General features: G+C 44.6%; 1 protein-coding gene across 2 annotated transcripts in view; it reads left to right on the forward strand.

The window, feature by feature from the left end:
• Positions 1-6108: 6108 nt before the first annotated feature.
• The window catches only part of LOC5566651 (protein YIF1B-A), an 82590-nt gene continuing 61819 nt past the window's right edge, over positions 6109-26879 (forward strand). The window contains exon 1 of one of the 2 annotated variants that reach the window (XM_021850915.1): positions 6109-6296. In XM_021850915.1, the coding sequence (XP_021706607.1) occupies positions 6251-6296 (46 nt within the window). In that variant the 5' untranslated portion in view covers positions 6109-6250. The remainder of the gene's footprint in view (positions 6297-26879) is intronic. The other variant, XM_001650964.2, reaches the window with a different exon arrangement.

A 26879-nucleotide genomic window follows, 5' to 3' on the forward strand; every position in this document is an offset into this window, starting at 1 on the left:
GCTTGCGCATTATCATCGAAAATTTGCAACATTGTCAAACAAACTAACTCAAAATTAAATAATTTCAACCCATCAGTTACACGGAGAAATCAGACTACCTAACAAAATAGATCTTCTAACTTTTAAACACAGACAAACAGACGTCACACTCTCATCATAGTCCATCGACCACCTTTTTAACGATCGATTCAAAAATATGGTAGGTGGCCAATCCACCACCCGCAGCGCTCGCATCGTTTTTGTTCGTGTTTGACGTTTACACACTACACGGTTGTTTGAGAATACTCTTTAATGGGTAAAAATTTACCCATTTCCGCTAGAAGTGCCTCTCCACATTTAAAGAGTAAACACGGTTTACTCTTTAACGGGTAAACGTGGTTTCTGTCACATGATGGGTAAATTTTTACCCTTTTTGTAAATCTCGCTTGCGGTACAAAAAGGGTAAAAATTTACCCATTTTTTAGAAGGGAAATGCAAATTATCATGACCTCAACTTTATTAATGTGTTGTAAAATATGTGTAAAATAAAATTGCCACATAAATACTTTTTTATTACAAAATAAGAAACATTATGTTACAAATGAAACATAAATTTATTTAGCTCCTCCATTCTGTCAGTTGAGTGAGTTTTGCTGCTGCTGGCTGGAACCGATGCAGGAACATCAGGAAAATCTGAAATATATGTGTAGTTTGAAATCAATATAAATTCATTAAACATTGCTGTATAAGTTGAACTAAAGGAAGCAAAATTATATTTAATCTTTGGAACTGCGCACAACACAGCTGCATCTATGGAATATTTTCTTTAACTATTTTTTCACCCATAAATGAGTATTTAAATACCCATTTTTAATCTGCAGTCGCCAAACTATAATGGGTGTTTATTTACCCGTTTTTCATTTCTGAATTCACCCATTTTTTGACAGAAGTGTGTGCTATTTGAGAATGGGTAAATTTTTACCCATTAAAGGGTATTCGCAAACCACCGTGTACCGCCATCTGTTGGCCTGTCGGCCAAACACACCAATTTTAGCATTGGGCGTACATGTCCTCGTGACTATGATTTTGATCGAGATTTGTTCTAAGTGTTACGTCTGTTTGTCTGTGTTTTAAAGCTAAGTATGCTGTTCCGCTCAAGAAAAGTAAAAATTTCTGCGGAAGAAATGGTCAAGAAATTTTGTACAGTGAGCTCCATTTGAAATGACATTTCTTTTCAACTGCGTACTGCGATCAAAGAAAAATGCTTTTCTTGACCATTTCTTGCAAGAAATTTCCCACGCATCGAGATAGGCGATTACTTTTCTGTTGAAGTGCATACTTCGCTTAAAGCCTGATTTGCTACTGAAAAGGAATCGCTAAAGAAATTTCTCGCCGATTCCTTGCAGAAATTTTCTACAGCGACTCCCATTTGAACTGACAGTTCTTTTCAACTGCGTGCTGCGATCAGAAAAAAGCGCATTCTTGATCAATTCCTTGCAGAAATTTCCCATGCATCAAGATAGGCCGAGAAATTACTTGTCAGCAGCGAATCAGGCTTAACTGAGTAAACTGCAATAATTTTTCATCCACGGTTTGGGCCAAGGTTACTAATGAATTCTCGCGTAACTTTTCAAAACGTCCTAAGTACACTAAAAAAAATCCACACGCTTGATCCGTGTGTTTAAAATTATGGATCGATTCATGAACGTCTATGTCGATTTGTTGTGATTTTCTTACAAACTTCGTGTGAATTACACATTCAATTCTTGAGTTTTGCTTCATGGACTGATTCATCAACCGACAACATGAATTCCATAGTTTTCCACATAAGTTCCTAAAGCTTTCCATTTCAAATTCGTGTACGTCAACCTATGGGTGCTATGGATCATCACCCAACACGGATTCAGTGTGTTTAACTTATGATTATCTTATGTCATGATCATCATGTTCAAGTTGGTCAATTTGAAATCGATGAGCTTGCTGTCGATTTCCGTGTTCCAAATAGGGTCCTAAAGGCCTGCCCCAATTTTAGTGCCAAACGCTTGAGCTTAGGCCAAAAACACATGTTTACTTAATTTTGTAATGTTTTTCTTTTGTTTAAGTCAAAAAACATTTTTTTAGTTTTTGTCACACTCCTTGGCTAAAACTCAAATTTTGGGTGTATTTTGGTTTCCGTGTCCCTTCCGAAATGTCAGATAGGAACAACCCCAGTGTTAAAACTAAAAGCCCTGTGGTGTTTTTGTCGATTAAGCGAACGTCAAACATGATCAAAAGTGTCAAGGGTCATTTATGGACCAAATTTTTAAATTAAAGTTTAAATATGATGTAGCCGTTGTTTGAGCGGGAAAAATTGCTAAAATAGTTGCAGTAACATGGTCTTTCGTGTCATTAAATAGAAACAAGATTTCATTAAACATTTTAGGACCCAATACACTCACAAAACATGAACGGTAGGCGCACCTCGTTGCGTATACCCCCCCTGGTGTACTTTTCATGGATTATGGGTAAACTTTACCCATATTTGGGTAGACTGTTCTTAGCGTGTAGGGCACCCATTCCATTGGGCGTGATAACCACTATATGCAGACTTCAATGCGATGGTGGTTAGACGTCAAAGTCAGTTTGAAATCTTCTCTTGACTCCAACCATCGAGTCATTCCATGTAGCGGACCCCCAACGAGCGAATCCCCACTGTATCGATTATTCTCTCCACCCAAAATCTCTCGGTAATTCTCTCTCTTCCTCACCAATGTTGTTAAAGAGGAGCTGCACCTACCCAATGGGGGTTGTTTGGCCAAATAAGCCAAATTTTGGTAAATGTATTATTTTCAAGCATACAAACACAGACAAACAGACGTCACACTCTCATCATTGTCCATCGACCACCTTTTTAACGTTCGATTCAAAAATATGGTAGGTGGCCAATCCGCCACCCGCAGCGCTCGCATCGTTTTTGTTCGCGTTTGACGTTTACACACTACCGCCATCTGTTGGCCTGTCGGCCAAACACACTAATTTTAAAATTGGGCGTACATGCCTTCGTGACTATGATTTTGATCAAGATTTGTTCCAAGTGTTACGTCTGTTTGTCTGTGATACAAATATTTTCTGCGTCACCTTTTAGCGATTTTTCGTGCATAGACACTAGCGCATGTGTGTTACTATGGGGCAGTGATGGAAATGGCGAACATTTCTTCTGAAATGGAACAAAAACAAAACCAAACGCTCCCGAGCGTCAGAGCGCTGGTTTACTCGCATTTGTCGTGCTCCCGAGTAACCGAAGCTAAAAGTGATTCGCGAACGTGTACGGAGCTATTCAGAGTCATATTGTGCTTTTGGGAAAAAAGCTTCTTCCCTCCGAGATTTATGGTTTCCAAGTGTTTTTGACTACAAACTAGTAGTTTACTGTCGATTTGCTGATTATAAAATTAATTTGTCAGTCAAAACCATAATAAATCACACTTTGCTCGGTTACTCGCGAGTAAACGTTACCGAGCTAGTTGCTAATACTTTTAACATGTTCTCCCGAGCAGACGGGTGCGGACTTACTCACACCTAGCCAATACACGAGTCTGTGATGTTTGTTATACGTTGGTATACATTCGTGAGCTGCATCGTGATGCGAACTTTTCCACCACTGCTATGGGGTGAGCTAAGGTATCAAATTAATCCAAATTAAATCTTCAATTTTGAAGTTGATATCGTAGTTATCGGGGATCCTGTGCACACGAAAGTTCTATATATGAGTATAGTTATGATAAATTGATTTATGATGAAAATTATCCAATAGTGAATGTCTGAAATCAGCATTAACATGACAAGTGCCCAAAATTGAATTGAAATTGTAAATGAGCCCTCTTGCCACTGCTTGTTTTTAATGTGGGGAAATGAGCGAAATAGCACCCTCGGCAAATTCTGTTCATATTAAAATTGCGTAGGTTTTTTTTTGAAACTACATTGCGAGCCGATGCATCTACAGGTTATAACCGAATTTGTTTATATTTCTGGCCAAACATTTGAAAAGGGCCCAAGAGGTCTTGAGCCCTTTTTCAGAAACGTTGCTTTTGAGCCCTTTTCAGACCGCCCACACAAACTAACACCACTATCAGAAAGATTGATCTTAGCTCTTCCTGATAGTGGTATTGGTTAGCATGATCGTATTGAATTATCTTGCAAAGCCAATGTTTACCATTTTCGATGTGCCCTTTTGAAATGTTTGTCCAGATTTGTAAGTTTCGCCCTTTTGAACAAATCACACAGATTTGACAACATTCGTGATTTTGGGTTGAAAGAGTAATCGATATATAGTAGTTATCACGCCCAATGGTATGGGTGCCCTAGTGTAGATGTGGTTATGAACCTCAGGAAAACAATATGCACTCAGTCTCGGAAAACACCCAGAAACAGGGTGTAAATTTTTCAGATTGGGTAATATTTCCATATGCATTTTGATGAGTCTGGAAAGCGTGTGCAAGTTTCTTTGAGGAAAACAAAATCAAACTGTGTACACGGAGATAATGGAAAATTCTAATTAATATATTTTATATGCGATTGAACTCATTTGTACATTTTATTCATTGCGAAGATTAGAAAACAGATTCTTTTTAAGCTTTCCTATGCATAATTTAGAAATACGTCTCCAAACATCTGCTGAGATGAGCATGTGGAAATTCATCTGCAGCAAGGGCGGAATAAAACCAATTTTATATGAAAATGCGGGAAATTTGGACCAAGGATATGAAAATAAATGCGCTATATACAAAGTGTACATTATTAAGTTTTTCTGGCCATTGTTTACCGTAAATAAAGAAAAATGGCCAATTTTATTCATAACACATGATTTTAGAACTTTATACGTTAAATGTTTATATCCCGAATAATCATTTACCAAAATAAAACCTGTTTATACTAGCCAAGCTTAATAAGCTAATATGCATAGCAGTGAGTGAATAAACCGAATATGGTTTTAGAATGGTATTTAAGCCATTTAGTATAATATTTTCTTAGCGTGTATGACGAGCGTATGCTAGTATACGTGTGTTCAAATGTCACTAAGCTCTATACTCAATTTTGGGTATAGTTCACGTAAAATTTTGGGTATCTCTTTGCATGGCAACGCGGATCTACTCAAATTTGAGTTGTTTCAACGCAAAACCGTAGTTGAGCCCAATAACCCAAATTTGGCTAAATTTCCAAGGCCTCCATTGGGTACTTTGCCTTTAAAGCCTGATTCGCTGCTGACAAGTAATTTCTCGGCCTATCTTGATGCATGGAAAATTTCTGCAAGGAATCAATCAAGAATGCGCTTTTTTCTGATCGCAGTACGCAGTTGAAAAGAAATGTCATTTCAAATGGAGCTCACTGTAGACAATTTCTTGACCATTTCTTCCGCAGAAATTTTTACTTTTCTTGAGCGGAGCAGCGTGCTTAGCTTAAAGCAGGCCCATGGCACGGGACGACTTCTATCGTAGTCAACATCTCTATGTGTTTACCCTTTTTCGGGTAAATTGAATCGAGAGTGCAATCAGGATGCGAAGTTTTGTTTAATGTTTATGATCCGTAATCGAGCAAGTGTCGCAATAAAATAACTGATTGCTTGCTTGGAGGCTTGCAGGATGCCTTTCAATGTTTTCTTTCCTTCCAAAACTATCGAAATGTTGAATGTGCTTCAACTTTTTGGCACATTATTAGCTGATGTAACAATATCAAAAATTGATAATCAAACCATAACAAACAATTAAACAAAACAATGGTCTTTGTTTTCACAGTTCTTACAACTCACAGTGGTCGATATTCACTTATCGCCCGGGACATCATGGCTACGAAGAACACTGTGTATCGATATATGGTTGTCAGGGGCCAATTTTGGCGTTACGTAATAAATGGATGCTGCCTTATTGAGCCAAACTACCCCCATTAGGTAGGTGCAGCTCTCTCTATTTTTGACAACATTGGTAGGGAAGAGAGAGAATACCGAGAGATTTTGGGTTGAGAGAATAATCAATAAACTTAATTTTGGGTAGTCAACTCAAAAATGAGGTAAAATGGTTTTTCCGTGTGGATCATCTCTCGTGTCTCTCGCTGTCAAGTTTAGATCAGTTTGGATTTTCGATATTTTTATTTGACGTCTCTTTTTAGTTTTTCTTCAATGTTGTTCAGTGATGATGTGTAAATGAGCAAAATTTCAGCTCATAATTAAAAAAAAAGAAATCTTCAAAAATAGTGAAATTTGAGCTTAATTAACAGGCCCGCATATTCGACGACGAAAAACATGAACTACAACGCCAGTAGCGGTACTAGACATCGTAAGTTTGAAGGTTGTACAAACATTATTCCTATCGAATGAAGTGTATTTGCGCTAATTCTTTTCAAGCTTATAATAAATACTAAAAATGTTTGGTACGCTAAGAGGAAATTTTAGATGGGTTACGGGCATAATAAGTATATGCCGGTAAATAAGTGCCCTGTGGTTGTTTAGACATTGCCTTTAGCACATAAGAAAAGGAAGAATAGTGATTTTTACCACATTCTGGGAGACAACATTATGATGTGTTCCAAACACTGAATCGTTTTGTTCTGGGCAAGAAATGTCCACTGGATTTCGATCGTGCAATCAGTCGTTATAACTCTCAGGTCATAACCAAGAGGCGGGTACATTAAATTTATAGATACTATATTTATGTAGAGTAAGGTGACCAGACGTCCCGCGTTTCGCGGGACAACGCAATTTTCAACATTATATTACTGCGTCAAATCTAATTGTTTGACTAAACTGAAAAGTTAGATCATGATTTAGACTTAAAATGTTTGTAAAATACACATCCAATACGAATAATGTTTAATTGGGAACGAGATCTGACAGGGTGTCCCGCGTTTCGCGGGACAGATATGGTCGCTTTAATGTAGAGAATACAGTGGACTGCGGGATTTTGTACTGAAGTCCCAGACGACCCTAATAAAACATATAAAAAACGAAACGTAGATTTTACAATACCAATCTGTTATAAGTTTTCTACAACTGAATGAACTGTAAATGGTATTAAAAACAAAAAAAAATGGCCGTTAGATTTTTGAAAATTTTGCCATACCAAATTTTTTTTTTTTTTTTTTTTTGTATGGTATTCAGTTGGAGCTGCCTGACAGCTTAACTTGTCAAGGCTGAACCCTCGGTCTGGCTTTTGCCAAGTTTCCCCTCTACCAGGACCAATACTCAGACGGACTAGGCAATGGCGCCCACATGAACACTGTTTTTTATTAGTATTGTGACGTGGTAGTTTTTGAAAAGTACCCATATTCCCTTGCTTCTGAGAAAAGGAAGCATTGTGAAAATCAGCAGCTCCATCAGAATTTGTTTGAAATAGTAGTGTAGTAGTGTCATTAATAATACTGTTTAGTCGAAATGGTTTTGAATAATTTGTCATTCAAGTGCTATTCTGATTACTCCTGTCTTTTACGTTAGATTAGAGTCTTAAATGTCAATTGTCGTCAAGTTTTAACAAAATTAGGCTTTTTAGTAGTAGTTCTAGTTGATTTAATTTGTTGTTGTTAAAAGTATTTATTGGTCATTACGTTCATATATCCTTGAAGAAAAAAGTCACTTTCCTTGTCTGTTCAACAATTTTTCGAAACTAGCAAGTGTACCCTAATGATCGATCTCAGCGTCTTACTTTCCACAGTCATTTTATAGTGAATATTGAAAAGTAAAGTTACCTTAGGCTTCTATTACAGTCTCCTACATGATTCACTTTTCGGTGGCAAATGCAATGCTTCACAACGCCTACTTTCTACTTGTAAATTTTGCGAAAATGAAGCTGGAATTAGATTATTTATACCGCTGTTACAAAAGAGGTATTTCTTATTATGGCAATGTAAAAACCATATTAAAATAAGATTGTCGCCACTTATTTCTACTCAGTGAATCCACTAGTCATTTTCCTAAGAGTTCCTATGTATTCCCTACGTCGTATATGATAACGATGTATCTAGCTAGCTAATAGTAAGAGTGGCTACGGATCATTCTGGTTAGCAAAAGGCAAACTGAACGTCCCCAATAGTATTAATGTCCACTTCGAATAGATTAATTATTTGAAATGGGCATCAATTCTATCAATGACGCAGAATGTCCGTTGGATCACATCCGAGATATTATTGCGTCTATGCCATATGAATTATGACGCGGCTTTAAGCAAAAAGTGCCAAAATGTGATACCACCACTACAGGTTACGCCTTTGGTTTCCATCATATGGGCTAATGGATTATGCCCTCCCATCGCGGCAAGGTCGCATAACCAAGGGGAGGGAAAATTTTGCCATACCAAATTCAAACCAAAACAATAGATTTTATGGTAGGGGAAATGTACCAGATTTGGCCACCCTAAGGAAAAATATTGTTTATACATAAATCAAACGACCTTTGGTTACTGTCAAAATATTTATTAAACGAAAGCTTTCAAGCAGAAATCACATCACGAATTCTTTCAGATACTTCTCAAGGGGTTTCTCCAGAAATTCATCACTAGAAATTCCCCCAAGGATTTCACCAGGGCTTTTTTAAGGGCTCGCTTCTAGGACTCCTCCTTAAATTCCACAAGGAGTTACTTCAGAAAATCCACCAGAAATTTCTTCAGCAATTCTTTCTAGTAATTTTTCAATTAAAGGTACTCCTGATAAAGTCCTTAGAAGAACTCCTGATGGAATCTCTTGCGAACTCCTGATGAAATGCCAAAAAAGGCTTCTGTTGTTTTCCCTGTAGGAACTCTTCTTAAAATCCCTAAAATAACTCCTGATGTAATTCCCAGAAGAGATCCTGATGTTATCTCTAGAAGAAACTTCAGATGTAATCCCTGTAGAATTCAGGTGAAATCTCTGAAGAAACTTCTGATATAATCTCTAGAGGAACTCCTGATGGAATCTCTAAGGGAACTCCTGTCAATTTTCGTTTCGTATTCAAGATGAACCGTTATGACACGACTGTACCCGTCCGCAACGCGATACTTGGCCACGACCTACCGGACAATTACCATCGGCGAATATGTCACTTCCTATACCAAGCTTGGCACAAACGGCTTCCCGAATACATCTTGGAGCGTCTACAACGAGGTCAGATGGAACGTTCGAGGATGTACGTGGTACCGCCGCACACACAAACAAGGAGAAAAAGCGTCCTGATCTACGGGATTTCGTGCTGGAATCGGCTACCCGCCGATGTCAAAGCGGCAGCATCGTTCGAGTCATTCAAGCAATCTCTTAGAGCACTTGATTAGAATTGTTTCATTAATTCATTACGCATATTGATTGTTATTCGATTTGTCCACTATGTAATTTTAATCACGTTTTTCTTTCCTTGATCTTATGTAAAAGTAAACTAAAAGGCCCACGTATGATAAATAAACTACAATTACAATTTAATGGTGATTCCTGCAGGAATTCCTGATGGAATCGGGAGAAAATCCTGATGGAACCCTAGTAGGAATTCCTAAAGATATTCTTGCAGGAACTCCAGATGAAATCATTGGAGGAACTCCTGCTTAAAACCCCTAAAAGAACTCCCTATGGAATCGCTATAGGAGCTCCTGATGGAATATCTAGATCTAGAGCAACTACTGACATAGTCCATGGAGGAATTCCAGGTGGAATCTCTGAAATATCTCCTGATAGAATCTCTGTGGAAACTTCTGATGAAATCCCTAGTTGAGTTCTAGGTGCAATCCCTTGAAGAACTCCAGATCGAATCTCTGGAGCAATTTCAAATGGAGTCTCTGAAAGAATTCCTGATGGAATCCCTAGACGAACATCTAATGAAATCCCCAGAACAACTCTTGATGGAATTCCTAGAGGAAGTTCCGATGGAATCCGTAGAGGAACTTCCGATGGAATCCCTAGAGGGAGTCCTGATAAAAACCCTGAAAGAACTCCTGAATGAATCCTTCGCCTGGATGAAATCGTGTTTAATTCCCTAGAATAACTTCTGATTCTAGAGGCCTTCATTAGCCATGTGGTTAGAGTCCGCGGCTACAAAACAAAGCCATGCTGAAGGTTTCTGGGTTCAATTTCCGGTCGGTTCAGGATCTTTTCGTAATGGAAATTTCCTTGACTTCACTAGTCATAGAGTATCATCGTACCTGCCACACGATGTACGAATGCGAAAATGGCAAAGAAAGCTCTCAGTTAAAAACTGTGGAAGTGCTCATTGAACACTAAGCTGAGAAGCAGGCTCTGTCCCAGTGAAAACGTAACGCCAAAAAAGCTCTCAGTTAAAAACTGTGGAAGTGCTCATTGAACACTATGCTGAGAAGCAGGTTCTGTCCCAGTGAGGACGTAACGCCAAGAAGAAGAGGAAGATTCTCAGAGGAATCACTGATGGAATCCCTGTAGGAACTCCTGATGGAATCCCATCAGGAATTCCAAGTGAACTTTCGAAAGGAATTTCTTGTTAAATCACTGGAGGAACACCTAGTTGAATCGTGAAGGAATTTTGGTAGAATTCCTAATTCCAAGAGGATTACCTGGAGAAATTCCTGGTAAAATTACTGATGGAATCCCTGTAGTACAAATGCTGGTACAATCCCTGGATGGATTTTTTGTTTAACTTTTGATGGAATCACAGGTAAAACTGCTGATGGATTCTCTAAAGATATTTCTGAAAAAATTGGTTGAGGAATAATTAACAACTCAAGAGCGCGCATTTGATAGGTCACTAAGGCGCCGACGCTGCGTAAATTAACGCATTTTGACTTTCCACCCATCTGCATCGGCAGTTCATGGGACTTCGAAGCTTCAATAGGGTCCTAAAATGTTTAATTTAACATCTCTCATGTCGCCATTCTAAGTTTATTTCTCAAATATATTTGATTTGATCAGTGGATTTCATATGTTTTCTAAATATTGATTTTTTCCTTACTTTCTACGTGTAAAAATACTATTTCAATATTAAATTACTTTGATCGTAGGCTTTTAAATCTATATAAATAAAAATGGAGTGATGTTTGTATGTCACGAAATGACTTGAGAACGGGTCAACGGATTGACGTAAGTTTTTCACTGTTACACTCCACAAGGGATGCGACGTGTTCGTGCGAGGAGAAAGTTCAGGAAAGTGTCCGAAATAATTGGGAAACGGGAGAAGACTAAGGTGTAATTTTGTATGGGGGGATTCTTGACGTTTTCAAACAGCCTACTTGATGGCAAGACGAAGTTTGCAGGGACCACTAGTAGTCAATAGAATTGTTTGATCTAGGGATTCATTGCATTTTGCAGCATTTTTAGCATTATTGTGTCAAGTCTATCTCATTTACCTAACACCTAAGCCAATCCAATTTTCCTTTTCCCATGGCGTTTGCGTGGTCAACATAGACTATTATGGCATTACCCCTCCTACACTGAGAAAAATCTACACGTCAAGGTCGTGTGTTTTACTTATAGATTTGCGCAATGAGGAAAACCACATGATTTGAGTGTGGTAGCCATATGGATTTCATCATTGATTTCACGGTATAAAAACATGTGTATCAACATTAGGTTGTCATGTGAAACAAACATGAATTTCCAAATACTAAATCATGAAAACCAACTGATTTGCTTATTGTATTCGAAATGTAGTAGCTTTAGATAGTCATGTGTGATAGAACATAAATGTCATGGGACAGAAAGAAGAAATTTGGTAGAAAAGCTTTTGCTCCAAAAATATGGATCCGAGGCTCCTCTGCTTGTCGCAAGCTCTCTTGATTTTTTTTTCAAACCCGTGAGCCAGCAACAAGCGGGGCGCCGCAAATCCATAATTTGGGAAGCCAGGGATAAGTATATTCCATTTTTTCTCGAAACTGAAAGCCAGGAAAATCTGTTAGTGGAATCCGATTTTTCTACTAAACTATACATTATAATCAATGTTTTCTTATAGAAAGGTAGAATTCTCGTATATCGGTCAACTTCACTAATAAAAGAAAAATCGAATTCACAAATTTTCATCTAACACTTTCAGCTTCAAAATTTGCTTCTTCTCTTTGGAAGCATGATGATAACTGTCGTTCGACACGAGGTCCAACCGCAATTCAGTTCACTATGCATCCCATGGGTTGATCACAAACAATTTAGAAGTTTTGAACATGGAAATCGATAGCATAGCTCATGGATTTCATCATAACAATCTCATTGCGCAAATCAATGAATCGACCAACTTGAACATGATTATTATGACACAAGATAACCATAAGCAAAACACACTGATTCCGTGTTGGAGTGATGATCTATGCGTCCATAGGTTGACACATATGAATCTGAAGAGAAAGCTTCGGGAACTTATGTGGAAAAAATATGAAATCCCTGTTGTCGGTTGATGAATCAATCTGTTCGCGCACTAATTAATCACGGTTTTCGGACACGTATTAAAACTCGCGGCGATTGAAATCGAAAAGGGCACTTTATTCACGCGAACAGAAACTAAACTTTTTATTAAACGGACGAGGTGTAGTTCTCGCGGCGGTATATTTACTTCTGCCTTGTCTTTTTCCATCACTACTCTGCGCGGCCAGCTGACCGACGATCGAGAAGCGATCGGGTAAAAAAGCCTATTCACCACATCTACACTTCCTACTGATCGGCCGCTCAAAGTGAAACGGACCGAGAGCCAACACGTATCAGAACAGGAGAGCCTGTGTTACGGTTGCTGTGGAACATGATCGGTCACTCATTTTTCTTAGCTCTATCTTGCTTGACCATATGCCGGCCGCCTTGGAATCTCTTGATTTCAATCTATCTTACTCTAACTAACATTTGTTTTTAAATTCTTCCTTAACACTATCAAATTCACTTTTTGCTTATATACTATATTGCTCTGATGCTGCTGGTTGGTACTGATGACCCATATACTGCGACGACGGTAGCCACTGAGAATGACCTTGGCCTATATACCAACGATCTCGGTGCCAGTAGCCTGTTGTTGGGTAGGACTATCGATGGTGTTGTTTTCCTCGGAAGAGAATGAAGGTGGATGTAGTGTCGTGCAGTTTGTTGTGTAAAATCGGAACAACTTACCTGGCAGACAACTTTTTTTGCCTGAATTTGTTCCGTTCGATGTTCTGCTGTCTGCCAGGACTTGCTGGATACCGATACGGATTGCGGATGATATTGCTTGCAGGTGGTAAAATTATGTTGCACTGAAACTCTTGCATCCAGCTGATTTCAGTTGTGATGTTTCTGGTAGTGACAATTCTGATGGTGATGATTTTTAGGTCTCCGCGTGCGTTTTGCAACCTCAACCTTGACCGCTGATTTTAGAACCGTGATGACTTGACTTGGATTGGACTGTACTGACGATTTTTGTTGACTACTCTGGACTCTTGATGAAACTGCGACGATGATGAATTTCAACTACGTTGACGACAGCTTGGTTTCGTTGAGCGATTTGGGTTGATGACTGCGGATCTTGACATGACGATGCTTCAATGACCTGGAACTTCGACGTGGCATTTGGCTGATCTCTAAAGATGACATGTGACAAGGTGGAGGCAACTCGTGCCGCGTTGGTGGTCTCTAAATAAAATGAGAGGGTGCTTTTTTACATGAAAATTTGGAAACTAGAATGACTTGCCTGGACGGAGGCCCTAAGGCCTCCGGTGGACGCCCGAGCGGCGCCGACGGTCCCTCTTACTGACGACGGTAGCATGTTATGCCTGATACCCGTTGATGTAGATATTCGACAGTAACGTTGCTCGATATGACGGTTGAGAATGCGGATCCAATATACCTTGACGATCTTCCGCAAGTTGGCCTTACTCGTGGACGTTTTTGGCATGAATCCTGTAGGTAGAATTGCGCACTTCTCCCTCTTCTCGCTGTCACGATAAGTTTACCTCGAAATATCAAACGTGGTTTGGGGTTCAATATCAGGACATGACTCATACTACCGGACATCTAGCCCTTTGCTAGACTGACGAGACAAGACTGACGAACATGCAGCTACCACCAACGTAAACGACACATATTACCTCAAACTTGAACGATATTGGACGCTTGACAACTCTTGATTTGGATTGAGTGTCGGTAGGTTTGGTCTACCCAAACGGAGAGAGGTATGTCTGGAGGAAAATGAACGGATTACTTTTTCGAAAGTTTAACAAATACATAACTTAACTGGGGTTGCGGAGGCCTTTCGACCTCCGCTGTTGGAGGAGTCCTAGTTCTCCCCTTCAGCAGACGAAAGATTGTCTCTTATTGGCAGCACACAGATCTTGGAGATCGCTCGCTGGTAACTGCCATCTTTGGTCCGAACGGTGACAACTCTGATGTTGCCGTCAGAACCTGGGTGAACCTCTATCACCCGTGCTAACTGCCACTTCAGGGGTGGCAAATTCTCCTCCTTCATAACAACCATAGTGCCGACGCCTATGTTGTCCCTCTGTCGCGTCCATTTCGTCCGATTGTGGAGGTTGGACAGATACTGCTCCGACCATTTCTTCCACAACCTCTGGTTGAAATCCGTCATCTTTTGCCAAGCCGAAAGTCTGTTTTCCGGAACTTCGCCAAGATCAGGTCCCGGAATGGCCGTCAACGGCCGGTGGATCAAAAAATGTCCAGGGGTGAGGGCCTCAAAATCGTCCGGATCGTTGCTGATTGGGGTCAGCGGTCTGGAATTCAGGATTGACTCTGCTTGAGCCAGCACCGTGAGCATGTTGTCGTATTCCAGACTGCGCGTGCCGATCGTTCGTTTGAACAGGGTCTTGAACGATTTCACCGCTGATTCCCACAGTCCACCAAAGTTCGGTGAGCGGGCTGGAATGAACCGGAATTCGATTCGGTCTTCTATCGTCTGTCGAAGAACTGCTTCGGTGAGTTGTTGACTTGCAAACAGCTGCGCAAGCTCATCTAGCTTGCGTCGTGCTCCAACGAAGTTCGTCGCGTTGTCGCACATTATCAGCGACGGTTTACCTCGGCGTGCAGTGAATCTCTGCAATGTCGCAAGGAATGCCTGCGTCGACAGATCTGCTGCTAGCTCCAAATGTACAGCTTTGGTAACTAGGCACACATATACTGCCACGAAACACTTGATCAGACGAACTCGGCGCTGCGGATAGACCACGTAAAACGGTCCGCAGTAGTCGACTCCTACTTTCTGGAACGGGAAGCATGGCCTGACTCTTTCGGGGGGCAGATCAGCCATCAGTTGCTCCTGGATCTTGGGTTTCACACGAAAGCACTGGACACATTCGTGGACAACCTGTCTTGCGAGATTTCTGACGCTCGTTGGCCAAAACTGCTCTCGAACTGCCGATACCATCTGTTGCTGACCGGCGTGGAGATATTTGCGATGGTAGTGGACTACGACGATTTTGGTGAAGGGATGCCGGTGGTCGAGAATGTAAGGATGCTTCCTACTATCTGCCACTGCCGCGTTTTTCAACCGGCCGCCAACGCACAATACACCCCCGACAAGTTGGGGATTTAGCGCCGATATTCTTGACGAATCCTGTACCTGACCGTGTTTGGCAATGTCTGAGAATTCTTGCGGGAAACTTTCCCGCTGAGACAGCTTTACCAGCTCGTTAATCGCTTCTTCATATTCCTGGGAAGTGATGCTGCCTACTTTCCTACAGGATCGATTCGCCGGTGACGAATTCCATTTGAATCGTCGGATGTAAACGGTCAGTCGAACTAGATCTACTAGCGATGAGCGAAGTCCGAATATCTCACTTGAGGAAACAGCCGGGAGGGCCGCGACGATGGACTTTTCCTCCAGGTCTGCCTTAGCGAACTCGCTCTCGTTGATTTGCGCCGAACTGGGCCAGTAATGTTCGTCCGACATCAACCATTTCGGCCCGTGAAACCAACGAGACTCGTACTGAAGCTGCGCTGGACTCATGCCTCGAGAAATGATATCCGCTGGGTTGTCTTCACCGGCGACGTGACACTACCCTTTGTAATGTGCTGGATTTCGGAGACGCGATTTGCCACGAACTGCTTCCACCTCGATGGCGACGATGAAAGCCAGCATACGACGATGGTCGAGTCGGTCCAGAAACGACATTTGGTGGCAACGGTGATGTTCTTGGCGACTTTCTCGTACAAGTGTGCTAGAAGTAGCGCCGACGACAACTCTAGCCGAGGGATGGATAGCGACTTCTTGTTTTTCTTCAAATTCTCGAGCGGAGCTACTCGTGATTTGGAGGTTAGCAGGTGAACCATTACACTCCCATCTGCAGCTACGGCGCGGACGTACACGCATGCGCCATACGCCTTGTTCGACGCGTCGCAGAAGCCGTGGAGTTCTACCGCTTCGGTACTACGACTCGTTCCAACCCATCGGGGAACAGCGATTCCGTCTAAGCCGGTCAAATTCCGTCTATATTCACGCCACTGGTCTTCTAACTGCGGGCTGAGCGGTTCGTCCCACTCGCAGTCGTGCTTCCAGAGGTCCTGCAGGAAGATCTTCGCTTGGATGATAACTGGACCTACCAGTCCTAACGGGTCGAACAAACGAGACGCATCCGAAAGAGCACAACGCTTTGTTATCGCTGTGGACTCATTCCACGCTGGCGAACTGAATCGGAAGCAATCCGTGCTAGGCTCCCAGGTTAAACCTAACGTTTTGACTGCGGCACTCGATGAATCCAGTTCTAGAATCGATCGTTCGTCTCTCAATCCCTCCGGCACTGCTGACAGCAATTCCTTGCTGTTAGAATTCCACTTTCGCAAGGAGAATCCTGCCGATTGAAGCAGATCATTCATCTGACTGACAAGGCGCTTCCCTTCTTCGATGTCGTCTACGCCAGACAGCATGTCATCGACGTAAAAGTCCTTCTTGAGGACCTTAGCAGCAGCAGGATGCGACTCTTCACCTTCCTCTGACAGACGCTGCAGACACTTCGTGGCTAAGTAGGGGGCGGACGCTGTACCGTAGGTGACTGTGGTGAGTGCGAAAGTACGAATTGATTCCGAGGGACTGTCTCTCCAAACGATTCTTTGCAGCTGGTGGTTTGCTGCATTCATGAGTACCATACGGTACATTTTTGCGACGTCTCCTACGAGGGCAAATCGGTGGGTACGGAATCGTAATGTAATGTCAACTATCATGTCCTGAACGACGGGGCCTACCATTAGGGCATCATTTAACGAAACTCCGGTGGACGTTTTGCAGGATACGTCAAATACGACACGTAGCTTCGTCGTCGTGCTGTCCGGCTTCAGAACAGCATGATGAGGCAAGTAATACGACGGGGCGCTCGTGTCTTCCTCGGAAACCTCTCTCATATGGCCCATAGCCAGATACTCGCGCATGAACTCTGCGTACTGCTTCTTCAGTTCTGGATTCATGGCGAATCGTCGCTCTACCCCCAAGAAACGCTTGATTGCTGTCGACCGAGAATCGCCTAGCTGCTGGATCAACCTCTCTTTCTTCGGCAGCGTGACCACGTACCTCCCTTCGTCGTTTCTGTATGTTGTCCTGTCGAAGAACTCCTCACATGCTGACTCCTCGACGGATAGCGTGCTGGTTGACTGGCAAGTCTCTACTTCCCAGAACCGCGATAGCTGGTCTTGAATTTCCGCCGTTGAGCAGACGTGAACAAGGGAGTACGATGCCGCTGGACCCTCGGGAATACGACCGGAAACAATCCATCCGAATACGGTGTCTTGAAGAGTTGGGCCGTCGTCGGTTGCTCTCCGTCTTTCCTCCTTCAGCAGCTCCATGTAATATTCTGCTCCGATGATGACGTCTATCGGTCCCATCTCGAAGAAATTGGGATCCGCAAGAAGCGTTGAAATTGGAAGATTCCACGCAGCGGTATTGATACTGACGGTAGGCAGCGACACGGTCAGCTTCGGCAGCACATGGAAGGACATCTCTTCGGCGAATGACGAAATATTCGGCGATCTCGGACCCACTACAGCAACCGTAACACAGGCTCTCCTGTTCTGATACGTGTTGGCTCTCGGTCCGTTTCACTTTGAGCGGCCGATCAGTAGGAAGTGTAGATGTGGTGAATAGGCTTTTTTACCCGATCGCTTCTCGATCGTCGGTCAGCTGGCCGCGCAGAGTAGTGATGGAAAAAGACAAGGCAGAAGTAAATATACCGCCGCGAGAACTACACCTCGTCCGTTTAATAAAAAGTTTAGTTTCTGTTCGCGTGAATAAAGTGCCCTTTTCGATTTCAATCGCCGCGAGTTTTAATACGTGTCCGAAAACCGTGATTAATTAGTGCGCGAACATTTGGTCCTTCGAACCGGATCACGGTTCCGGTGAAGGTTTCCGGACACAGGACAATTAGTGCGTGATAGTTGTTTAAAAGTGCGATGGACGATATCACTTTGTGCGGTAACAAAGTGACTGAGTAACAAAAGTTACAGTCACCATTTTCGACGCGATTTTGCGCCATCGTAGAAGAACTTTGCGCGCCGTGGGTAGTGAGGCGGATTTTTCCTGAAGTGGACGAACGGCATAGGAGCGGCCGACGGTGTTTACCCGGTCAAGTGCATCCAGGGCGACAACGACGACGACGACGACGAATTGAACGTGCAGCGCTAGGACGGATACGACCAGGAAGAAATTAAGGGAGTAGTATGCATGTGTGGTGGCGTTAATTGCATGGAACGCCATTCTCAACTCTGTGGCAATTTTCTAAATAAATGATTGATTGCATGTGATGTGAGTCCAACTTTATTTAAGAGCAGTAGCCCTGGTGTCCGCTCATCAAAGTCTTGTTTGGTCTCGGTTTCGCTGGAATTTGTTGGCTTTAGTTTTCTTCCGAGGTTGGTTCCCCTGCTGCTGTCGAATTTGGGTTGTAAGTCTGTCGTACCGAATCGCGTTGGGTGGTTCGTTGAGTCGATCGTGTCAAGTGCAAGTGCAGTGAAGTGAAGTGGTGCAAATTTCGCTCGACCGTGCAGTGGTGTGATTTTATACTTCTCGATTGAGTAGCCTACACTGCCTAATCGATAGTGATAGTGCCAGTGACGTCAGTGATTAACCATGCTAGACCTACGTTCACTGAATAAGCTGGAGCATCAGCTGCGGAAGTCGCTCGAAGGAATCGAGAGTTTCGTGCATGATTTCGATATGAAGCGAGATGTACGGCAAGTGAACGTTCGCTTGGAGGCACTGGAGAAGATATACAGCCAATTCGTGGAGGTGCGAATGAAGATCGAGCTGCTTTTAGAGGACGCTTTGGAGGATGGCGATGGCGACGAAGAAACGCTCATGCAGGAGAACGATAGGGTGCGCCAAGATTTTGAAAACAGTTATTATTCGCTAAAGGCAGAGCTGATGGCCTTCCAATCGCTTGGGACCAGCTCTTCAAGAAATTCCACGCTTCAAGCACCCGATACACAAGCGGCGACTCAGTTTGCGAAGGTGAAACTTCCCGAAATAAAGCTGCCATCGTTTGGTGGAAAGATTCACGAATGGGTGCCATACCGTGACAGCTTCCGGAGTCTAATCCACGACAACACTCTACTCTCCGATGTGGACAAGTTCACCTATTTGAGGTCATCGTTGTCCGGTGATGCGCTGCAGGAAATTAATTCCATTGATTTATCTGCAGCCAATTACACGGTGGCCTGGAAGGCATTGGAAAGTCGCTACGAGAACAAGAAGTTGATCGTCAAAGCGCATCTCGACGCACTTTTTACCGTGGAAGCGCTCAAGAAGGAAAGCTACGAGGGGCTCAACCAGTTGATTGGCGACTTCGAGAAAAACCTGCAGATGTTGGAGAAGATCGGGGAGAAACCATCAGACTGGAGCACCATTCTGGCTTACATGGTGTGTTCCAGATTGGACATGGCAACCCTACGTCACTGGGAGACCCATCACAACAGCAAGGACGTAGCGAAGTATTCGGCACTGATGGAGTTTTTGAAGGGTCACTGCTCCGTCCTACAATCGATTGCTCCGTCGAAAGCTATAAGTTCCGTGCAACAGCGACAGTTTCGTCCAGCGGTGTGTCATACCACCTTCAAGTTCGCCCCGAAGTGCCATTTCTGCAGTGAGCCGCGTCATTCCGTGTTTCAATGCGTGAAGTTCCAGCGGATGAGTATTCCAGAGAGGATTGAGGCTGCAAACAGGAACAAGCTTTGCCGGAATTGTTTGTATCCTGGTCATTTCGCCAGAACCTGCGAGAAAGGGGCGTGTCGACAGTGTCATCAGAAGCATCACACACTGCTGCACACTGAACAGCCTAGATCCTCCGTTCCACCCACGCAGTCAAGATCCCCGACAGTCAACCAACAATCTAGACAGCCACAATCCAAGCCGCCAACACCGAACCAACAGACTCGGACCGCTAACACTGCCAACACTCAAGACTCACACACTCAGCCAGCCACAGAACACGCCACCACAAGCCAAACACATGTAGCTCTCCCAATTACACCGACACAAAACATCATTCTTTCGACCGCGCTAGTCAGCATTCGAGATCGCTACGGCAAGTCCGTTCCAGCACGAGCACTGCTGGACTCATGTTCGCAACATTGTCTCATGACAAAGAGTTTCGCTAGCAAGCTCAAGCTAGACGAAACGCCAGTCTATCTGTCGATTCAAGGCATTGGATCGTCGCAAGCAGTGTCAACAAGGCTGGTCACTGCCGTAGTGGGTCCGAGATCGCCGAATATTTCGTCATTCGCCGAAGAGATGTCCTTCCATGTGCTGCCGAAGCTGACCGTGTCGCTGCCTACCGTCAGTATCAATACCGCTGCGTGGAATCTTCCAATTTCAACGCTTCTTGCGGATCCCAATTTCTTCGAGATGGGACCGATAGACGTCATCATCGGAGCAGAATATTACATGGAGCTGCTGAAGGAGGAAAGACGGAGAGCAACCGACGACGGCCCAACTCTTCAAGACACCGTATTCGGATGGATTGTTTCCGGTCGTATTCCCGAGGGTCCAGCGGCATCGTACTCCCTTGTTCACGTCTGCTCAACGGCGGAAATTCAAGACCAGCTATCGCGGTTCTGGGAAGTAGAGACTTGCCAGTCAACCGCTGCCGAAGAAAGAGAGGTTGATCCAGCAGCTAGGCGATTCTCGGTCGACAGCAATCAAGCGTTTCTTGGGGGTAGAGCGACGATTCGCCATGAATCCAGAACTGAAGAAGCAGTACGCAGAGTTCATGCGCGAGTATCTGGCTATGGGCCATATGAGAGAGGTTTCCGAGGAAGACACGAGCGCCCCGTCGTATTACTTGCCTCATCATGCTGTTCTGAAGCCGGACAGCACGACGACGAAGCTACGTGTCGTATTTGACGTATCCTGCAAAACGTCCACCGGAGTTTCGTTAAATGATGCCCTAATGGTAGGCCCCGTCGTTCAGGACATGATAGTTGACATTACATTACGATTCCGTACCCACCGATTTGCCCTCGTAGGAGACGTCGCAAAAATGTACCGTATGGTACTCATGAATGCAGCAAACCACCAGCTGCAAAGAATCGTTTGGAGAGACAGTCCCTCGGAATCAATTCGTACTTTCGCACTCACCACAGTCACCTACGGTACTGCGTCCGCCCCCTACTTAGCCACGAAGTGTCTGCAGCGTCTGTCAGAGGAAGGTGAAGAGTCGCATCCTGCTGCTGCTAAGGTCCTCAAGAAGGACTTTTACGTCGATGACATGCTGTCTGGCGTAGACGACATCGAAGAAGGGAAGCGCCTTGTCAGTCAGATGAATGATCTGCTTCAATCGGCAGGATTCTCCTTGCGAAAGTGGAATTCTAACAGCAAGGAATTGCTGTCAGCAGTGCCGGAGGGATTGAGAGACGAACGATCGATTCTAGAACTGGATTCATCGAGTGCCGCAGTCAAAACGTTAGGTTTAACCTGGGAGCCTAGCACGGATTGCTTCCGATTCAGTTCGCCAGCGTGGAATGAGTCCACAGCGATAACAAAGCGTTGTGCTCTTTCGGATGCGTCTCGTTTGTTCGACCCGTTAGGACTGGTAGGTCCAGTTATCATCCAAGCGAAGATCTTCCTGCAGGACCTCTGGAAGCACGACTGCGAGTGGGACGAACCGCTCAGCCCGCAGTTAGAAGACCAGTGGCGTGAATATAGACGGAATTTGACCGGCTTAGACGGAATCGCTGTTCCCCGATGGGTTGGAACGAGTCGTAGTACCGAAGCGGTAGAACTCCACGGCTTCTGCGACGCGTCGAACAAGGCGTATGGCGCATGCGTGTACGTCCGCGCCGTAGCTGCAGATGGGAGTGTAATGGTTCACCTGCTAACCTCCACAATCCATGAAGCAAAACACAGGAATTTAATGTGTAACACACACGAAGTTTGCAAGAAAATCATAGCAAATCGATATGGACGTTCATGAATTGATCCATAATTTTAAACACACAGATCGAGCGTGTGGATTTTTATCAGTGTATCATCGGCTTTGGATTGACTTGCGCTCTTACACTCAAAAAAATTCAAACGTCATTGCTACGTGAAAAATCACGTAGATCATTCTAAATCCATTTTACCTCCACTTCACCTGACTAAGACGAAGATCACTAAATCATTCATACCCATCAAATAGTGACTCGTTTATTTTTACTGAGGTTACCTATCGCACTTACGTGAAATTCACGTAGGTGCCTAAGTTCATTTTGACATCTGCATATTGCACATACATTCGGTTTTGAGCTCAAATCCTAAGATGGCGCCCGCGAGGTACATCGAGTGAGGATAAATGGGATAAATGAGATAAAATGTTGGAGTGAAATAATTCACTCTTCAAATTGACAACGGTGCTACAGGGTTGTGTAGCCCGTCACTCCTCCTCAACGTTGGCAACTCGACATCTCGGATAGTTCCTTGACGCCGATGGCATTTCTGTGTCTCTCTAGCTTGATTCGTTCCAACGGCTTCGTTATGAGGTCCGCATCCATGCGCTCTGTTGTCATGTAGCGAAGTTCAATGAATCTCTGCTGCTGGAGATCCTTGGTGTAGGCGTACTTCGTGTCAATGTGCTTAGAACGCCGTTCAAGACGCTCTGACTCCGATCTTTATGCACGATTGATTGTCTTCCCAGATGATGATCGGATTGGGCGATGATTGCTTGAGGTCGTTGAGCAACTTCCGGTACCACATGAGCTGCTGGCATCCATCCGCCAACGCGACGAATTCGGCCTCCGTTGAGGACAGGGCGACACACGACTGCTTTCATGTTCCCCAGTCGACGAGACCGCCACCGAACTTCAGAAGGAACCCGGAATGTGACTTCCGGTCGCCTTCATCTCCGACCCAGTCGGCGTCCACGAAGCATTCCGTTTCGCCGGATCCGGAGCCCAGATGCAAACGATGGTTCTTCGTGGCCTTGAGGTATCGGAGGACCCTATTAGCTTCCGTCCAATCTCGATTAGTCGGGTTGGTGACTTTTCTTCCAAGCAGTGAGACGGCCACGCAGATGTCCGGCCGTGTGTTCATCGCGACGTAGAGCAAACTCCCTACCAAACTACGATACGAGGCGTTAGTAGGTAGTTCCGTCTCCTCATTTTGCTTGGGGTACGCGAGGTCGATTGGTACCTTGGATGATGTAGCTGGCCTGGTCAAGGGTGTAGTGATCACCAGCCTTCTCGACGCGTATTCCCAAGAACTGCTTGAGCTCACCGAGGCAGGAAAGCTTGAATTTGTCCTGCAGCAGCTGACAAATCTCGTCGAACTCGGCCTCGGAGTTGCAGACGACGAGCAAGTCGTACATAAGGATGTAGCTCAACTTCCCGTTGCGATTTCAGATGTACAAGCACGTGTCACTGTCCGCAGGCTTAAATCCCATGGCTTTCAATACTCCGTCGATCTTCCTGTTCCAAGCTCGAGCGGACTGTTTTTACGATCGAAGCCGGGAGGACGGTGACGTCACGGAACCGTTGAGGTGGCAAACCTTTCGTTGGACGTGCAGACATTCTCGGTTCGCCGAGGTGCGGCGAGTCCGTGTCGCTGAATCCCTCAAAATCGGTGTCTGTTTGAGTCGTATCTTCAATCGCTGTATCGTAGCCTTCAGCTTCGTCTGCTTCGGGTTCATTCTCATATTTCATAACGCCAAAAATGGTTATTTTTTGACACCCATCCACCTCCTCGTAACGCTTTTTGTATGAATATTCTACCAATTTTGTATGAGCTGTAACAACACGAGGACACCCACCCACCCCCTACAGCGTTATGAAATTTGTGAATAAGCCCTTCGGGCCGTGCTTCGATCTCGATCTGAGGTTGAGCACCGGTGTTGGCTTCGGGTTAAACCTCTGGTTCGATGGCATGGTTTCATAGACGACCTGCATCAAAGAAAACTTCGTCGACATTCTTACCTTCAGTGGCCGCATCCGTCTGGTCTATCTTCACGTCGTCCTTGATAAATTTGGCGTCCCGGCTAACGTAGACTTTTCGTGTTTTTTTTTTTTTGTTTTTTACAAGGGGGAAATCTGCAAACAGATCCCCTGAGAAGATAACTCAGGGAATGCGGGGATGACGCACCAACGACGACCCGCTAAAACCAGCCTATGCACTGTGCTTGAGCAATTCATTCAGAATTGCTCAAGTGGTGAACAGTGCATCGACATGACCCTTGGACTCAGACCCTCATCTCCCCGGAACCACCTTACGGTATTTCTTCGGGAAGGGACCAGTGCATATAGCACAACACGTGTAGCAGAAGTAGCCTAGGCAAACTGCTTCTCCTAGCCGACTTAAACAATGTTACAAGGGACCAGCCTCGGCAGGGCTAATCCTCTGCAGCCAACTCTTGGTCGGCGCGCCATAGACGCTGCAATTCTAACATAATGTGAGTGACAGCCGTAGTTACTGCATTCCAGCACTCGGCATCCGCACAAATTCTCTCTATAATATGTATTGTCGGGGGACGTGTCCCCTCCGCATGTAGTGAGCATGCGACCTCTCACAACAATGAAACGGGGGCAATCGAACACGACATGCTCCGCTGTTTCCTCTACACCAGCACAATTGGGGCACGCAGGAGATTCTGAGTGCCCGAACCTATGCAGGTACTGTCTATAGCAACCATGTCCTGACAGAAACTGCGTCAGGTGGAAGTTCACTTCCCCATGGCTTCTACCATACCAATCTGACACATTTGGTATTAGCCGATGGGTCCATCTACCCTTAGTGGAGTTATCCCATTCCTGCTGCCAGCTTCTGAGCGTTTCCTCTTTACACGTGTCGCGGACTCCTCTGGTACCCCTTTAGTTGAAGCATTGAACATCTTCCTTGATGATGAGCCCGATGGGCGTCATCCCGGCTATGATGCACACGGCCTCTTTAGATACCGTCCGGTATGCACTTGCTACTCTTAAGCACATTATCCTGTACGTGCTTTCCAACCGCTTTAGGTTTCTGCTCGTTCTAAGCGCTTTTGACCAGATTGGTCCTCCATATCTTAGTATGGATAGCGCCACGCTTGCCAGCAGCTTGCGTTTGCTGGCAATTACAGCAGAGCTGTTAGACATCATCCTCGAAAGCGCCGCTATAGCCGTAGATGCCCTTTTACAGGCATATTCAACGCGGCTAGCGAAGCTCAGCTTGTCATCGATCATTACCCCAAGATGCCTAAGGGATCGCTTGGACTCTATGGTGCAATCACCTACCGAGATAAGCGCCCGTTGCTCGGACTTGCGGTTGTTGACCACCACCACCTCAGTCTTGTGACGGGCCAGTCCTAGTTTCCTAGACTCCATCCATTCCTCAACCAGGGAAATAGAGTGCGCTGCTGTCAACTCTACTTCCTCCATCGATTCACCATAGACCACTAGGGTGATATCGTCGGCGAAGCCAACAATCTTAACACCCGTCGGAAGGGGCAGCCTCAGTACGTCATCGTACATCGCATTCCATAACAGCGGGCCCAGGATTGAACCTTGAGGTACTCGAACGCTTTTCTGCCCCTCCTTTGTGTCATACAGTAGAATCCTACCATCAAAATAGCTTTCTAGAAGCTTACACAACTGCACCGGTACCTTGAGGCGGTGAAGCGCGTGTGCTATTGCTTCCCAGCTTGCGCTGTTGAACGCATTCTTCACATCCAGAGTGACAACCGGGCAGTAACGGATGCCGCTATTTTTATGCTCGATTGCCACCTCAGCTGTTTGAACGACCGACTGGATGGCGTTCAGAGTAGATTTACCTTTTCTGAATCCAAACTGGTTGTTGGACAGGCCGTCCGCACTCTCCGTATACGGTACTAGTCTGTTGAGAATCAACCTCTCCAATAACTTGCCCGTCGTATCTAGTAGACAGATAGGTCTATACGCCGACGGGTCACCTGGTGGTTTCCCCGCCTTTGGTAGTAGCACCAATTTCTGTCGCTTCCATACATCACGTTCACACGTTCACTGCCGCTTTTAAGGCAACATTCGGGATACCATCGGGTCCCGGTGCCTTGTTTGACGCGAATGATTTCACGACTTCTGCCAGCTCTTCGTTCGTCACTCTCGCCACATCTTCTCCTTCATCTGCCGCATACGGCGCGGGGGGCCATGGGCTTATGGGATGGTGCGGGAAGAGTACATCGATTATCGATCGCAGCAACTCGGGCGATTTCTCTTGGGGCGCTATGGCTCCTTTGGTCTTAACCATTACCACTCTGTAGGCGTCACCCCATGGACTAGAATTGGCACTCTTGCATAGACTTTCAAAGCATGCCCGTTTTCGACTCTTGATTTCCTTTTTGAGAGCCAACTTTGCCTCTCTGAATGCTGCACCGCGTTCCTCTCTTTGTGCTTCTGTGCGTGCGCGTTGCATTCTTCGTCTAGCCCGAAGGCAGATTGCTCGAAGATTTGCAATTGATTCTATTGTAGACTCCGGATTGAAGGAAGATAAGGTATTTGTAAGGAACAAAGTATATTTGTGTGCTTCTTCTTTGGAGGTCTAACAGATAATAATCAAAGAACAGAATTTTACATAATGACATAAGGTTAGCAAAGCC

This window comes from Aedes aegypti, chromosome 1, assembly GCF_002204515.2.
Source record: "Aedes aegypti strain LVP_AGWG chromosome 1, AaegL5.0 Primary Assembly, whole genome shotgun sequence".
NCBI classification, from domain to species: domain Eukaryota; kingdom Metazoa; phylum Arthropoda; class Insecta; order Diptera; family Culicidae; genus Aedes; species Aedes aegypti.